Here is a 12,995-nt window from a genome sequence, read left to right on the forward strand (position 1 = left end):
TGAAGGCCATGTGAACTTTTCTGATGAGGTTACTGCCGGTCTTCGAATTTCCGACGGAGTTGTGCTTTTCATTGATGCGGCCGAGGGGGTAAGTGTTAGTCTCTTTTACCTCCTGTGGATGTATTTCAGAATCTCTTGAGCTCCTTGATCCTGACTTCAATCTAGCTGAAGCAATCTGTGTAGAGTTCATTTGCATTAGTGATGGGGCTCTTTGGAGGCTGATTTAGAATGGGTAGCATTTTCTAGGTATTGAAGCAGAGAGTTATGGCTCCTGGGTTCTATTTCCAGGTCTGACACTGATCCACTGTGACTTTGGACTACTCGCTTAACTACTTTGTACCTCCATTTCCCCCCACATCTGAAATAAAGATGATTATTTATATCAGAGGTGTCAGAAGGGGTGGCTTAAAGGAATGCTCTTGGGTCAAATACATACTTCTAAAATTCATATTATTAGCAGGTCACTGGTGGGTGAGCTTAGACTTTTCTCCAGGCTGCTGGCCTAGTGGATAAGGGTCACTGCTTTGTCTGTCACGCCCCATAGAGCATGTTATCAAGGGCTTTAGCTCGTCTGGTAATGCTCCTTGTTTTCCACAGGTTATGCTGAACACAGAGAGGCTGATCAAGCACGCAGTGCAGGAGAGGCTGGCAGTGACCGTGTGCATTAATAAGATAGATCGGCTGATCCTGGAGCTGAAGCTTCCACCCACTGATGCCTATTACAAACTCCGACACATAGTAGATGAGGTCAATGGCTTGATCAGGTAAAGATTTGTGAGGGGGGTGGTCATTGGAGCATGGTATCCTTGGCCCACTGAGTCCATCTTGGAGTCTGTGTTTGAGCATCACTCATGCTAAAATCAAAAGTATATGTCATTACAGTTGCATGTCATGGAACCGTTCTCCACCCATGGCAAGTGCACGCACTAGATACGTAACTTGGAATGGATTTGTTCACTTAACACACATTTGGTGGAGAGGACTTCACTGTTCTACAGTGTGTGCATGTACATTTTGGGGGGGGGGAGCCCTGGCCCTGGTCATTATCTGGTGTTTTGGCAGGGCCAGCCTGTCCCATGGTGGATGTCCTCAAAATGGTATGAAGCTGTAGATAATTTTTTTTTAGAGCCTGGGCTGAGATTTTTTCAAAGCTGACCAAGGGATTTGAGTTTCCAATTTCCATTAAAAGGTAATGGGACTTGGGCATCCCAATCTGCTAAATCCCCTGTGAAGTACTGCTGTCTCTCAAGCATCCCTGCGTACTGCTGTGCCCCTAGTGCAGTGGGACCCTTCCTGAACAGGGCAGAGGGGAGGAAGGCAGCATTTCACTGCTGTCCATACACACCATGTGTTACTGCCCGCTGCTTTATCAGGCGCCCTACAGAACAGCACTGGCAGTTGGGATGGTGGCATGTTGCAAATTCACGTTTTCATTTTATTCCATCCCGGCTTTGTTTGTCCTCTGTTGGTCTCTTCCCCTCAATTGTCCAAAAGGTTTTTTTTTCCTTCTCCATTTCTTTCATGTGTTTTGAAAAGAGTAAACAATAGTTAATTAAACTGCAAAATACCTTTAGATGAAGTGTGTGTGTGTGTGTGTGTGTATGTACAACAACCAACCCTAAAACACAGCTCCTTAGTGCTGGAGCCCTCTTGTAGGCCCCTGGGGGCAGTGCAGAGTTCCTTCAGTGGAGTGGCTCTTGTTTCTGGGTTTAGGTTCATTGACAGTGTCTTCCTCTGTTTATATCTCCATCACTCTATAGAGTTATGCCATACATAAAAGCTTTTTCTGTTTCAGCATGTATTCCACCGATGAGAACCTGATCCTCTCCCCTCTTCTGGGGAACGTCTGCTTCTCCAGTTCCCAGTATAGCATTTGCTTCACGCTTGGCTCCTTTGCAAAGATTTATGCAGACACATTTGGTAAGACTCAGCCAAAAACCATGCACACATCAACATCTCAAGTCCTGTTAACTTCTGTGGAGCCCCTTCAAGTACTTACAGCAGCTCAGGTCTTCGCTGGCTCGTGTATGCACTTATATGCTAGCACATGCAGTCAGAAACATTTAGGGAGCTGAGAGTTATTGCAGAGCCCAGTTGGGGTATTTCTCACCTGCCACTTTCTGGCTGTTGAGGAAACAGGAATACCAGTGAGGAACGTTGTTGGATAAATATTTTCTCTTGTAATTCTTTATCTTGTAAATATCGGAATGGGTGGAAGCCACTGTATGGTACGTACATCTATAATGGAGAAAACCCACTGTCGCTGTTCTAGATAAAGGGTTACATATGTGTTGCCCTCTGCATGGGGTAACAAAATGGTTCAGAGCTGAAAGGGTTAAGAATCTTTCAGCATAGCCATGAGGAAAGCCTGGTTCTCTGGAGTTGAGACTCCACTGTATCCAGGCTGAAGTTTGCCCCTGGGGGGTCTTGCCCTCTTCCTGCCCCCTGGATCTTTTTTATGTAACTGTCCTGGCTGTGGTTTGAATCTCTGCTGCCTCGATGCCAGCCTGAGGCAATCTGCCTGGTGTGAAAGAGCAGGCAGTAAAAGAATAGCCATGTGCTTAGCCTGGCCAGCTGGAACTTGGCAAGTCCCAGGTTCAGAACGGGGCTGCAGTTGTGGTGAAGTTGGGATCTAGGAGATGCTGCCAGGCAGCTGGCCCAACTTTGGGGGTGGGCATGAAAAGCAGCCTTTGTTCAGAGATCAGGGGGCTGACGCGCTCATGCACCATAAGAAGGAATAAACAAGATCCTCTTTCATTGTGGCATCCTTTGGTGCCCGGCCTGAGGTTTTCCCGACTCTCAGGCTAATTTAGCGTGCGGGCAGCAGTTGGTGAGGCACGCTAATGGACTCTGCATTTAGTGGAAGTGGTGTGAGTGGGTGCTGATGTCTTATCACTTGTAAACTCAGCATGACTTGAAATCTAGAACTACGGTCCCGCCTATTCCCTGGGCATTTGAGGAGGGATATTCATGTATGGACTTAGTACACGATCTAAAAGCTAGGGAAGGGAGGGAGAGGGGATGCTGAGAGATACTCGTAGGCAGAAAATATTGTAATGAGCCTGGGTGGAAGGTGGAGATCATGCTATGCCAGCTGCCCTCCAGTGCTTAGCTTGAGAAGTGAGTTGGAGAAGCGAGTGGATCCCGTAGGTCGGCTCTTTTCAGTCATAATTTTTTGGAAAGAGTTCCAGTGTCCCTTGGAACTGAACAGACTCCTTGGGCCCTGACTGATCCCCTTGTCAGCAGTCAGGTCACAGACACTGCACTCCCTTCTCACCGCTGCGTGGTTTTCCAAGTTAGTGCTGAGGATTGGTGTCAGGGAATCTTGCTCTGCAGCTGCCTGAATTTCAGCCTCAGAGCTGTCGAGCCAGCGCCCTTCTGCAGCTCTGAACTCCCTTGATCATTTACAAAGAAAACAGTGGAGAGAGGTATTTCATCGTGTGATAGCTGAGGTTATTTCTTTATTCCCTTGTAGGAGACATCAATTACCAGGAGTTTGCAAAGCGGCTTTGGGGTGACATCTACTTCAACCCCAAGACGTACGTAGTGTTTTTAATTATCTTTGTTCACCAGCTTTATTACTGTGCAAGCAGCATCTCTTGCCCTCCCCGACCCCATCCTGTAGAACAACAGAGGAGTTGGAAGAGGCTGAGTTGAGCCTCTCCTCTACTAAGTGTGAATCCACATTGCTGTGTGTCCTGCCTGTTGGTGGCACAGCGATCATGTTCCTCTGCAGACATGGTTAGTTGTCATTGCTGGGCTTACCCTGGGGCATAGACATGCCTGCTCTAACTCACCGGGATTATGCAGAGGGATTTTGAAAGGGGATGCAGGATGGCATGTGGCTAAACTTCCTGTTTTTCTGAGTGGTAGTGGATACCTTGGAGGGGTTGCAGGTTCAATTCCTAGGGACCTAAATGCCCTACTAGCATTCCTACTAAATGCCCATGAGGGTGCATTGGGGTCTGTTTTTTTTAATAATGTGTATAGCTCCATAGGAGTGCACAGAGCTCCCCAGGACAGGTCAGGTCAGAGTCCCTGCCCAGCAGATCTTACACTCTGCGTAGGGGGAAGGGGGAAATATGAATATCCAGGCATGCAGGGGCTAGTGTACATATCACAGAGGTCATGGTGCTTTTGGGTGGCAGAGCACTTTCCATTCACATCTTTCCTCTTGGCTTTCCTGCACAGACGAAAGTTCACTAAAAAGGCCCCGACCAGCAGTTCCCAGCGGAGCTTTGTGGAGTTTGTCCTAGAACCCCTGTACAAGATCCTGGCTCAGGTACATGCTTTCTTTCCCCTTCCCTTTGACGTGAGTGCAGTGCCAAGTGATGGAAGCCTGTAGTATCTGTTGCTGAGTGTTTAAAGACTGAACACTAGATGGCGCTACACATGAAATCTGTCTGCTGTCCTGTTAGGAAAATTCCACAATCACAAATGTTTGTGTCTGAGGGGCAGCCCCTTCTCTTCCAGCACCTGTTCTGCTCCTCATTCCAAATATGCCCTCTGTTCATGGTGCTCTCCTCAGCAGGACCTGCACCAGGTGCGTTGGATCTGGGATGTGTCCCAGTGGCCACCAAGTACTAACTTTAAATTACCCAACCAGTTTCACTGCAGGAACTAAACTGATCTGAACCCAGCTCTCCCAGGGTAAAAGGCCCGATGTTAGCCTGCAGGCCCCCTAGTCCTTTCACACTGATGTCCTGTCCCATCGCCATTTGAATGGCTCAGATGTACCGTTGTCTGCACACGGGAGTCAATGGCAGTGAATCTCTCAGTAACTGTGGCAGTGGTGTGTGCCGTCCCACAGGTGGTTGGTGATGTGGACACCACTCTCCCCCGCACTCTGGATGAGCTGGGCATCCACCTGACCAAAGAGGAGCTGAAGCTAAACATTCGACCCCTGCTAAGGCTTGTCTGCAAGAAGTTCTTTGGGGAGTTCACAGGTAGGTCCTGTTTCTCCCCTGCCCTAGCTGCTGGGCTCCTGTAGCTGTGCAGTGCTCTGCCAGCACTCTGGGCCAGTAGCTGGATGCCTCGGCTGCCAGTTTAACCTGCTGCGGGCAGAGCATTAGGGCTCTGTTTTCAGTGGTGATGTCCCCATGTTGCAGGTTCCCCTCACTTCTCAGCTGGTGCTGGTGGTGCCCATTGCTCCACGAGTCAGGCTGCTTATTTTGGTGCCTACATTTGGATTTAGAGACAAATTGTAGGTTCCTGGCTTTTAACGGTCTTGGCCTTTGCACCTAAACTCAGTTGACTGAGTTGGAGGAAGTGAGACGTAGGTGCCCAGAAGCTCTAGTATAGTTTCCAGGCCACACGTTATACATGACATTGATTTGCACTGGGTTCAGTATGCCAGGAACTCCCTGAAAATAATTCATTTGCACACACATGCCCTCAACTCTGCCTTCAGCATGTTCTCCTGAAAGGCTGCCCCTGAACGCCCCAATGTGCAGCCTAAAACCAGTAGGCTGGCGTCCTGTGGGGGTTCACTGATCCTTCGCCAGCAGCACAGTGTCCTCTGTTGGCAGTTCCAGTATAAGCTGTCCGCTCCCAAGTGAGTTGTCACCCAGGACTGTAGACTGACTAGTCCTCTGGGTTAAAGATGTCGTGTTTTATTCAAGCCCCCTCAATGCTGTACTCTGGATTCCTCCACTTAGCAGCATTCTCATGAAGCTCTGCTCTCCTAGGCTTCGTGGACATGTGTGTGCAGCATATTCCCTCCCCAAAGGTGGGAGCCAAGACCAAAATCGAGCACACCTACACCGGCGGCGTCGACTCAGACCTGGGGGAGGCCATGAGCGAGTGTGACCCTGATGTAAGGACCCCTTTCACTTACCATTACCTCTCTAAAAGCAGCATGGGGTAGAAGAGAAGTCCTCCTTTCCTGCGGTCACCAAGGCAGCCTCCTCCTAGAGAGGCATCCAGCAGCATTTCACAATCTCTTATCTGCTACTGAAGCAAATCTCTCCGCTCTGAGAAATTCAGAAGCCTGCCAGGGCAGCCGTAGAGAGAGAGGGTTATTGGAGAATGTGCAGGGAAAGACAGAGATCAGGACTGAACTTCCCAACAGTTGGGAACTGCACTGTGATGGTGGGATGTTCGGGGCCTTTTGTGGACAATTATTTTCCATTTTAGATGAAGGTAGATCTCTGCATGAAAGTCTGACCTGAAAAATTGGTCTGAGCTAGTCTGAGCAGAGTTTCTGCCTTTACAGTGTCTTTTGTACTTAAAGGGATCACTTCTTCAAATGTAGCTTCCTCTGGGGTGGCACTCGGCAGCTGTTTAACAGTCCCACCAATGCTAGACAGCAGCTTAGGAAGTGAAGAATTGACCTGTAAATAGTAGAGCATCACCTTCAAACTGTTGAGAAAGAGAGTGCCTTGCCCCATTTAAGGTCTGTGTAACTAGCGAAAATTATCAGAGGGGGTAGCTGTGTTAGTCTGGATCTGTAAAAGCGGCAAGGAGTCCTGTGGCACCTGATAGACTAACAGACGTATTGGAGCATAAGCTTTCTTGGGTGAATACCCCCTTTGTCGGATGCATGTGATGAAGTGGGGATTTACCCACAAAAGCTTATGCTCTAATACGTCTGTTAGTCTATAAGGTGCCACAGGACTCTTTGCCGCTTTTAGCAAAAATTAATTACCCAAGCAGATTTACCAGTGCTAACCGTCAAGGGACCTGGGCACGACCTGGGTTTTGTGTCTCATCTGAAATATGGGACCTCCAGCAGCACAGAAATTCTAGCACTGGGTCTTAGGCTAAGGAGTGACTTGGCAGTTCAGCAATGGCATTCTTCTCTCCAAGCCCCCTTTCTAAAGTGGTGCATCCAGGTAGAGGCCTGGCCCAAACTTCTCAGTTTGCAATCTCTGGGATCATATTGTGAGGTAGCACTGTTACAGGCTTACGTGGTGGTGTTTACGTGAGGAAAGCAGCAATTTGCCGCAGTGTTCATTTGAGAAATGCACTTAACCATGCTCTTTCCAGGGATCTGGCCAATGGGGAGGGAATTCCAGGCAGAGGAAGAAAATTGAGGACCCGAAAACTGTTCCTTGTGGATTTTCAGACAGAGTTCCTGATAATCCCACGTGGGTCTAATAGCTGCTTTATGAGTTCGTGTCTTGGGAGTGACTTACTTTGATTTCTTTTTTGGGGGCAAGGGTCCACTAATGTGTCACACCACGAAAATGTACAGCACAGACGATGGGGTTCAGTTCCACGCCTTTGGCAGGGTGCTGAGTGGGACCATCCATGCAGGGCAGCCCGTGAAGGTACTGGGAGAAAACTACACGTTGGAGGATGAAGAGGATTCCCAGATCTGCACTGTGGGACGGCTCTGGATCTCAGTGGCAAGGTACCAGGGTATCAGTGAAGAGGACAAACCTCGGCAGTCTGGGAGAGGAGTCCCCACTCATTGCTGCTGTTCTTGATGCTGCAGTGTGAGGGAGAAAAGCTCAGGGTTTTGGAGGCGGGGAGGGGTGCATTTAGTGTGGTGAAAAGTCCCAGGTTGACCAACTGGATTGAGGCTACATTGAGTTTACGAAATTGAGCCAAAATACCCAGTGAGCCCCAAAGATCTTACAATGGGAGAGGATAAGTGACATTCAAAGGGTGCAGAGAGGGATATGATCAGTACAGCTATAGATGCGTTTGCATTCTCTTTTACCATTATCTGATAGACCAGTGGGTCCCAAACTTTTTACTAAGTGACCTGCCAACTGCATGCTACCATCATCACAGATATGCACCTTCCACCCTAGCATCACAACACTAATCCTGGCCAAGTGCAGAGGGGCGGCCCTGGTGGGGTGCGGGAGGGTTGGAGACCGAGCATGTAGGGGGGTCCTACCTTGTGGGGCTGGGCCCAGCACTGGTCACCGCATCGCTCAGGTTTGAAGGGCTGGCCAAACCTGAGTGGTGCTGTGACCCCCGTACACCACATTGTGACACCTGAAGCAGGGAGCCAGGCCCAGCCCCCTGCAGGACAGGAGCTGCCTCCGCAAGGTGAGTGTGAGGCACGCTCGCTCTCCAGCCCTTTCCGTCCCCTCCGAGCCAGGAGAAGTATATGTTTGCCTAGGTTAATCCGGCCCTAGACATAACCACCGATCTAGAACCTTGTTGGAGCCCTATCAGCATTGTCTGCATGCTTGGAGTTGCAGCAGAAGAGAGGTTTGCAGAAGAAGAGGGCAGCCAATCTTCTGCTCAGCACAGGGGCGTTGTTCCACAGGGAACAGGCAGCATGGAAGAAGGTGCAGACATGTATGTCTGAGAACCAGGGGGCGAGAAGGTGGATGAACAGAAGACAGCATGGGGACAGCAGTGACTAATGAGTGTGCTATCCTGTTCTGTATGTCAGATACCATATAGAGGTGAACCGGGTCCCTGCCGGCAACTGGATCCTAATAGAGGGGGTGGACCAGCCAATTGTGAAGACTGCAACCATCACAGAGCCTAGAGGCAATGAGGAGGTACTGTGCGTGACTCAGCATCCTTCCCAGTAGGGGAGCGTCAAGGAGTCTGCTGGCTGTCTAGGATGGTCAGGTTGGGGGCAGTGACTTCCTCCAACCAGAATGTTACTTTCTCCCATGAGCAAGGCAGCCCCGTTGTGGATTACCAGTTTTCAGGGTGCCTGGCTGTGTCTGTCAATACAAGAACACTCACTATGAATGCAGGTGGCCTCCTACTAGCCTGCACTTGCTCCATGGTGCTGCCCAGCAATGACATGGGCATGTACTGTGGCTGACTCCAGGCTCCAAGGGATGGTTGTCCTACGAAGTAGAGATTTCCCTTGTCACCAGAATCTTACTGATGGTTCTGATTTGGTTTCAGGCTCAGATCTTCCGTCCATTAAAGTTCAACACCACGTCTGTCATCAAAATAGCCGTGGAGCCAGTCAACCCTTCGGAGCTCCCTAAAATGCTGGATGGCCTGCGGAAAGTTAACAAGAGTTACCCATCGCTCACCACCAAGGTGTGTCGCTGAGGCGAGGCTGATCCAGGTGCCCCTGGTTAGGCTGCTCCTAGGCCCTGCCCTGCCCTGCTCTTTGGGCCCCCTTGTGCTGTCTTCACTTAACGCTTTAAATGGTCAAAACCAGCCCATTTTTGACTTTGCCATTCTCTCCCCTGAAACTCACTTGCTATTAGTCTGCATGGACTAGCCGACCATGATTCTCCAAGGGCTGAACCCTTCGTCATTCCCTAGAGCATCTTTTGCTGCGGGGGCTAGGCCAGATGAAGGTACAAGTTTCCCACAGAGCCTGTATCTCCAGCAAGAAGAGGCTGGAAGCAGAGTAACTGTGTGCTCCCTCACAGCCAAACGGCTCTGCAGCACGTCCTGCAGTGTCCCATGCTGGGAACCTAGGGCTCGGGCTGCTCTTCCTTCTCAGCAAGCCAGGAGTTGGCCCCACTTGCCTTGTTGATTAGACTCAGGAGCCGGGACCTTTCCCTCTTGGTTCTCTGACTGTAATAAGTTTCCCTTGGCCTTGTGGACAAAGCTGGAAGGGGCTAGGTCAGAAGGAATGCTGTGCTGTAGCTTGGGCCATCTGTTTCAGGTGGAAGAGTCTGGGGAGCACGTGATCCTGGGGACGGGGGAGCTGTACCTGGACTGTGTGATGCATGACTTACGGAAGATGTATTCAGAGATTGATATCAAGGTGAGGAAGCAAAATGAACCTTTCCTGTGGTCGTTACTGGGGGTACATAAAACAGGACTTCCTCCCCCTTGAGAGTGTGGCAATCAGCTGCTGCCCCCAGCCCATTGCTCCAGCAGGTCTCATGACTGCAGCTCCTGAGGTGTAGAGAGACTGCTGTCTGCTGAGACAGAGCACGGTGCTATTCGTACCTCTGCCACTGACTTGCTGCGTGACCTTGGACGAGCCACTTACCTTCTGTAGGCTTCACTTTATCCCTCTGTGAAACATACTTCCGTACCTCGCAGGAGGGGTGAGATTTGGGATGTCTGAGATCCTCACATGACAGGCACTAGAGAAGGGCGAAGAATTGTTATTCCCTTTCCGGGGTTTCAGGACATGGGGAGAAGTTTCCCTTTATTTCTTAATATCAAAGAAAGCAAATACATCCCTCCAGGACAGCCAGGGCCCTGCGCGTCCCTTGGCACAGAGTCATGCCTCAGAATCTCAGCTTCATGTTTTTAAAATTGAGCTTCTAGCCCTTATGGCTGCAAAGATAACTTTGAAAACCTGGACGGAGTGTAACCAGTGCAGGTCTGACTGCAGAGAGCCTCAGTGGCTGGCTCAGAGAGGAGTGAACAGCCTGGATCCTGTCATCACCACAGTTCCTGAGCTTTGCTGTTTGGTTTTTCCAAGATGCCATAGAATCCAGCATTTTTGCTGCAGAAGTTACTGTTTCGCCAGATGCAGGCACCTGGCGTTTTGTTTCCTGCCGAGACTTACTGCAGCTCTCGAGCTTCTGTTCCGTGGAGCCGGGCAGCAGGGAGTGGGAGCTGCAGAGCCAGAAGTGTCGGCTGGGTAGTTATGCTGCCTGTGGAACAGCCAGCAGCCAAGGCCTGAGAACTGACATGAACCGCCGAAGCTCACTACAAGCTCCCCTTTCCTCTGACATACATGGGGGAAAGGCCGTTCTGAGCCAGGCTGTCCAGATGACACCATGACAACTGAGACCCACAGAGAAAAAATCCATTGTCAGAAATAGCCATTGTTGGAAACAATCCCCACTGCATAGTAGGTCACTGAGCACTTTCAGCCCTGAGGCCCTGTTGGGGGCAGGTGTTTGGGGGCAGGAGTGGGAATGAAGAGTATTTCATGGTACTGCAGTACATTCACATTAGGGATATTTGCTGAAGAATTCAGTCCCACGGTGCTGCCGAGTGCATGGGGCTCAGAGTATAACCTAGGGAGTCAGTCTCCTGGATCCAGGTGCCTTAAAGGGAGACTGTCAAGTTGAAATCCAGTCAATTTCAAACCCTGAGAACTGTTTTCAGAGCTACCCCTGTCCAGAGCCCCTTGTGGCCTCACAGTCACACTTCCTTGGTTTTTCAATGTTTTTCTCTCCCTTGCTGCTGTGAAAGACCCACAACTGTCCAGGGCAGCCTAACCAGCTGAGAGGAGTGGGGACACTGACTCGACACCCAGTGCTGCCAGTTGCCCAAAGGGAATACTGAGCAAAACAAGCAGCTAATATTTCTCGCGTTGCTTTTGATTATAGTGATCTCAGGCATTGCTGGGGACAATGGGAGGGTTAAAAGGTTTCAGACAGTCCCTGTGTAAAGTGTGTTTGTGAAGTTGAAAAGTTCAAAGAAAAGGCACAAACTGCTGCTGTTGTTCTTTTTAAAGGTTGCTGATCCGGTTGTGACGTTCTGTGAGACTGTTGTGGAAACTTCCTCCCTGAAGTGTTTTGCCGAGACACCCAATAAGAAGTATGGCTTAGTGACCCAATAGTCCAACTCTGAAATGGTGTCCCCATGGGAGACAGTGGGAACCCCTTCCCCTGGACTGAAGCCAGTCTCTGTTGTGTCCCTTCCCCCATCCTCCTAACCACATTATACCACACCAGCACTTTCCTCTGCAGCACCTGGCACTGGCAGCTGTTGGAGGTAGGGTACTGGGCTAGATGTACCTTGCATGTGATCTGATCTGGCAACCCCTGTTTCCAGCACTCTGTAGTGTACAAGAGGGCACACTCCTACACCGGCCTCAGGAAGGGACCTAACAGGAGTTTCTGTGAACTGGAATTTCTGTTTTGATATGTGCTGGTTAAAAGGGCTGCTTCCCAGTGTCCAGGGCTCATTCTAATCAGATTCCACTGCACATCATCATCTGCAAACCTTCTGACTGCTGAGCTCCCGGTTCTGCCATTCCCATGGCAGAACTCTGGGTCTCCTGACTTTCCAAGAGCTGTGAGCGAGTCAGTCCTGGAAATATAAACAGGCAGTAAACTGACACATGTGCGGCTAGCTCTGTCTCCCTAGCCACGTTCCAGGTGTTGTACTGTGCACGCAGCTGTTGTAAAAACACAGTGGTTTCCCACAGAACAAGAGGGGAAACGTATTTTTCCACTGTAACTTTCTCTGGGTTCCTCATCCCCTTTCACGTCAGTCTGTTGCCGCTAACTGTGCAGCTTGCCCTCTGGGAAAGCTCCCATCTCTGTGACTAGCTGATTGGCATCGTCTCTCTCTGCACAGGAACAAGATCACAATGATTGCTGAGCCGCTGGAGAAGGGACTCGCGGAGGACATTGAGAATGAGGTGGTCCAGATCACCTGGAACAGGTCTGCCTAATTTGGAGAGCAGAGGCTTTGTGGGTGTGTGTAGAAGAACTGGAGGGAAATGTACAGCTCTGGAAGTCACACAACATCAGTGTATAGGAAGAGGAACCTAATAGGGACGGTGCTACCCTGCCAGTCCATGAGCAGCCCTAATACAGCCTGTGGGTCACCCTGAGGCTAAGGCTATGTCACTGGACAAACCTAAGTCAACCTACATTAGGTCAACTTACAGCCACCGCAGTAATTACTGTGGTGGCACGTGCCACACTATTCTCCTTGGGTCAGTGGTGCGTGGCCTCACCAGGAGCGCTTCCACCAACCTAAAAGGGGCAGTCTGTGGAGCTGAGAGCCCGGTCTCTTAGCTCTGCTAGCAGCTCCCTGCCAGGAGCCTGGCTGCCCCACAGGCTCCCAGACTCCTGGTGGGCTACCCCCGCTCTCCGTTCCTCTCAGGGAGTGGGGAAAGCTGCCCACCCTTGTTCCCCACCAGGAGCAGGGACTTCATACCCTACCCCACCCCGGTTCCCTACTGGAAGTGAAGGAAGCCACCCAGGGCTTCTCCCCTACCCGTTCCCCGTTGGGAGCAGGGGAAAACGGTCGAGGCTTCTTCACCCCCTCCACCCGTTCCCCTCCAGGAGCTGGGAGAAGCTGCCTGGGGCTCCTCCCCACTGGACAGTGGGGTCCAGCTGCCCCCCCTTCTCGGCCCCGCCCCCTGCTGTGATCTGGGCAGCCTTGTCAATTTCATGGCTCGCCCA

At 50.6% G+C, this 12,995-nt stretch overlaps 1 protein-coding gene across 1 annotated transcript in view; it reads left to right on the top strand.

Annotated features, from left to right (window-relative positions):
- EFTUD2 (elongation factor Tu GTP binding domain containing 2) overlaps positions 1-12,995 on the top strand; it is a 36,325-nt gene that overhangs the window by 16,686 nt on the left and 6,644 nt on the right. Inside the window, exons 9-21 of the mRNA XM_084615962.1 lie at positions 6-88; positions 598-764; positions 1,796-1,920; positions 3,476-3,539; positions 4,192-4,282; positions 4,811-4,946; positions 5,688-5,815; positions 7,161-7,354; positions 8,357-8,468; positions 8,830-8,970; positions 9,551-9,652; positions 11,312-11,394; positions 12,160-12,246. Coding sequence (XP_084472088.1) covers positions 6-88; positions 598-764; positions 1,796-1,920; positions 3,476-3,539; positions 4,192-4,282; positions 4,811-4,946; positions 5,688-5,815; positions 7,161-7,354; positions 8,357-8,468; positions 8,830-8,970; positions 9,551-9,652; positions 11,312-11,394; positions 12,160-12,246 — 1,513 coding nt within the window. The remainder of the gene's footprint in view (positions 1-5; positions 89-597; positions 765-1,795; positions 1,921-3,475; positions 3,540-4,191; positions 4,283-4,810; positions 4,947-5,687; positions 5,816-7,160; positions 7,355-8,356; positions 8,469-8,829; positions 8,971-9,550; positions 9,653-11,311; positions 11,395-12,159; positions 12,247-12,995) is intronic.

This window comes from Lepidochelys olivacea, assembly GCF_965140295.1.
Source record: "Lepidochelys olivacea isolate rLepOli2 genome assembly, chromosome: 27".
Lineage (NCBI taxonomy): Eukaryota > Metazoa > Chordata > Testudines > Cheloniidae > Lepidochelys > Lepidochelys olivacea.